Source organism: Pimephales promelas, chromosome 11, assembly GCF_988280905.1.
Source record: "Pimephales promelas chromosome 11, fPimPro1.hap1.1, whole genome shotgun sequence".
Classification (NCBI taxonomy): domain Eukaryota; kingdom Metazoa; phylum Chordata; class Actinopteri; order Cypriniformes; family Leuciscidae; genus Pimephales; species Pimephales promelas.
In genome coordinates, this window is record NC_142779.1 from 34,498,875 (window position 1) to 34,502,640 (window position 3,766).

Genomic DNA, 3,766 nt, shown 5'->3' on the forward strand with positions numbered 1-3,766 from the left:
CATCCGTCCAGCATGATTGGCAATCGGGAATACCGGGAACAATCCCGAACGGCCGGTCCATTTCGGGCCGAACCGGCCGGTGGTCAATGATATATATATATATATATATATATATATATATATATATGAAGAGTTCAGATGCAAAAGCCTCTAAATGCCATTTGAAATTTTCTTCTTTAATGATGATTTTTATCAAACTTATATATTTAAGTTCAGTAATTTCACTTAAATGGCAATGATAATTACCTATTAATTGTTATTTAAGTGAAATTACTGAACTTAAATATATAAGTTTGATAAAAATCTTCATTAAAGAAGAAAATTTCAAATGGCATTTAGAGGCTTTTGCATCTGAACTCTTCATATATACATATATATATATATATATATTTTTTTTTGGATGATATTACGTTTTATGATAAACGACCGGCGCGGCGGCCGCTCAGCTACAGCGGAACGTGTGTGTGTGTGTTTCAGACTAGGCCAAACCAATACCTTCAATCTTGAGGGGGGATACGAGCGGCCCCTCCTAACTTGGACTGATCCTCGTTTTTCCTGACATCCGATTGGCTCAAACTTAAGGCGCCGAAAAAAGGAGTTTGGAGTTTTGTATGAATGCAAGTTGCAACAGAGACGGACATTTAAAAATGCTGAAAAGAGGGAAAGATGAGAAAGAAATGGGTGGGGCCGACAAAATAAGAATGAAAAAGAAAAAAATGTTGGCACGAGAGGCAGCTAATAAATGCGCCAAATTAACAGACCTTTTCCGGGAAAAGGGTGCTGTGGCAGGAGGTAACGTTACAGATGAGGAAGGAGGACCCAGCAGCAGGACAGGTGCACAATTAGTGATGCGTTTATACACTGAAATTGTTTATATTTGCATTTAAATATAGGCATATATATTATATAAGGGATAATGTAGAGCGAGGCGGTTGTAGTTGCTATAAAAACTATTGTATTAGTTTCGTGCCACGAATGCGGTCTGTTATTGCTTGATAACAGGCCGCGCGTTGCCATGGACACGCAGGATTCTAACCGTAGACAGAACTCTTTTCTTTAGCGGAAGCAATACAATAGTTTTTAAAACAGTAAACTCATTTTTAAATCAATATTGTGTGTCAAATTATTGATTTATTTGGTAGATAGCCATGAAATAAAAAAATGTGCTGTTATCATGTTATAGCCATGTGTCCCTTACATTTTAGAGATATATAAACAGCAGTTTGCAGTGTGTCATCACACAGACAACATCCTTCTAAGCCATAGACATATACACTAGACCTCACCTGGGGGTTCTAAGCATGCGTCAAAACCGCCGCCATCTTGGAACAGGGGTCTTGTCATAGGAAGTAGCTAGGTAACGCTGCTATCTCTGCCTTTACTTCGAATTCATTGATGGTGGCGGACTTTTGTGCAGCGTATGAAGTTCACAGATGAAATCTGAACTAGGAAGAATGTTAAAAAAAAAAAAAAATTTAAATTTTTTTTTCTTTCTGGAATCAATGATAAATACATGTCTGACCGTTGGAACAAACCAAAAAAACAAGAAAAATCGCATTCATGATGATTTATGGTGATTTTATTTGCGTTAGACCTGTGTCTACTACATTGACGCTGATGCATTAAAGTAGAGGGGCTCCCCTGTTTCAAGATGGCGGCTCTATTGACGCATTCGTTCTAATGAACTGCCGTATCCAAGGTGAGGTCTAGTGTATATGTCTATGCTTCTAAGCAAGTAATCTCTGTATGTATATTAGCTGTATGTATAATTGTACATACATATTCGCTGTATGTATAATTGTGTCAAATTATTGATTTATTAGCCATGTAATAAAAATGTGCTGTTATCATGTTATAGCCATGTATCCCTCACATGTTTAGAGATATATTATATATTATGAGCAGTTTGCAGTGTGTCATCACACACAGACAACGTCCTTCTATAAGCAAGTAATCTCTGTATGTATATTAGCTGTTAAGGTCAGTGATGGAGAGGGACAGGTTGAGGATGACCCCTGCAGTCGTATTGATGATGAGGGAGAGAAGGAGGAGGAGCAGGAGGAAGGAGAGCAGCAAGAGAAAGAAGAGCAGGAGGAGAAGAATGGAACCAGTATCAAAACAGTGACAGGTACAGGGGCAGTGTGCAGGGCTGGGTAGGCAATCATATTAGGAAAATAAATCAATCAGATATTTACATATAGGTTAAAATGCCAATAATTCCACATACTAGATAATAACCTGACTGAAGCACAGATTGAATTAGAAATTTTTTTATTCTTAGTCATATTTATAACTGAAGTTCTTCTCATGTAGCTGCACATCAGTAAGCAGAGGCAGGGTCCATCACAGGGGAAGCTAAGCTAGTTTTTGAGAATATGAGTATTTGTAACTATTTTATCACTCCAACTGACTGTGCACATGACATGCTGGTAGTTAGCACTATACTGTGACTTATGTGATCGAGATTAGGTTTTGCTGACCTGGTTGTGTTCAGTGCAGTGGTGACTTGCTTATACAATCTGAGGAGGCAGGTGTCATCCTAAAGTTTCTTGAAGGTTTTCAGCATAATCTGATTCTCTTTATACCATAAAAACACTATTAGAATTAAAATAACAAAGCACCAATAGCACCAAGGGTACTCGCGTAAAAGGCCTCTCCATCTTAAAGTCCCGGGCTGAATTTCAGTCCCAGTACGGCCCTGAGCATGTTCCTGAAACACTGGGAAAGGTTACCTGCTGTTTTTGTGTAGTTTTTTTTTTTAAATCAATTTCTTAATTTAATTTAGACATTTGTTTTAAAATATGTAGAACGTAGAAACTCTTGTTATTAGCGACACAGTGTTGCCATTAAGTGAACTGCAGCAGTAACCCGATTCAAACCCGAAGACTCGTAAAAATTAATTAAACATTTCTCTTTCCGGTACTGACAGCATAGCCTCTATGGGTCTGACAGGAAGAACGAAAGACTCGGACCCGCCCCGAACCCGAATTCTCGAGAGACTAATCATTTTTTGTTTCCAGTACAGATTCAGAACCCATTTGTTGTGCAATATGCATGCGCGGTCAACACAAAATGAATGAATCACTCTCTGAGACAACTCGGTAGCTTCGAGTCATATTAAAGATTCGTTCAAAATGAACGTTCGTTAATGAACGGCACATCACTGCAACGCATAACGTAGTACAAGAGACAGCAATGTCATTCAAGCCCTCGATCATTTTCGTTGTTTGCTTAGTAAAACGAGTTTGGGAATATCGAGCATCCAGACGTCGCCCACGCTGCTGAAAGCGACAGTCATGGTGATTTGGAGATGTTTGTTGCTGCACTGCGATTCACTGCCATCATTGTCAACAGATGAGGTATTTAACAGTTATGATAGTTTGAATATAACTATACAGTATAGTTATCATATGTGAGACTATAGTTTAAATTAATCAATTTATTTGCATGACACAATGATACAGCACAGAATGACTGTTTCGGCATTATCCTGCACATTTTAAGCATTAATTTAATGTGTCATTGATTGAACGGAAGAGAGTCTCTCTGGAGCGCGCGTAACAGTCCCTCCTTTGGATTTTTCCGGCAAAACCGTCCCGAGTCCTTCACATTTAAATCAGGAATCCACACCTGAGTCCTCAGGTTCATTACAAGCTTATCACACAAAGGCAGTAGGGTACGAGTACGAGAAGCGATTAATGCATAAACATTCTTACATATAATTGTAAGTTGTAGGCCTAAGTGCTGGAAAATGTAGGCCTATATA

The 3,766-nt window shown here is 38.6% G+C and overlaps 1 protein-coding gene across 1 annotated transcript; it reads left to right on the plus strand.

Moving 5' to 3' along the window:
• Window positions 1–486: 486 nt before the first annotated feature.
• LOC148977242 (uncharacterized) lies at window positions 487–2,206 on the plus strand. Its single transcript, XM_089117427.1, has 2 exons — window positions 487–834; window positions 1,973–2,206. Exons 1-2 carry the CDS (start codon window positions 612–614, stop codon window positions 2,155–2,157), a joined length of 408 nt encoding a protein of 135 aa, XP_088973553.1. The 5' UTR covers window positions 487–611; the 3' UTR covers window positions 2,158–2,206.
• Window positions 2,207–3,766: the final 1,560 nt, after the last annotated feature.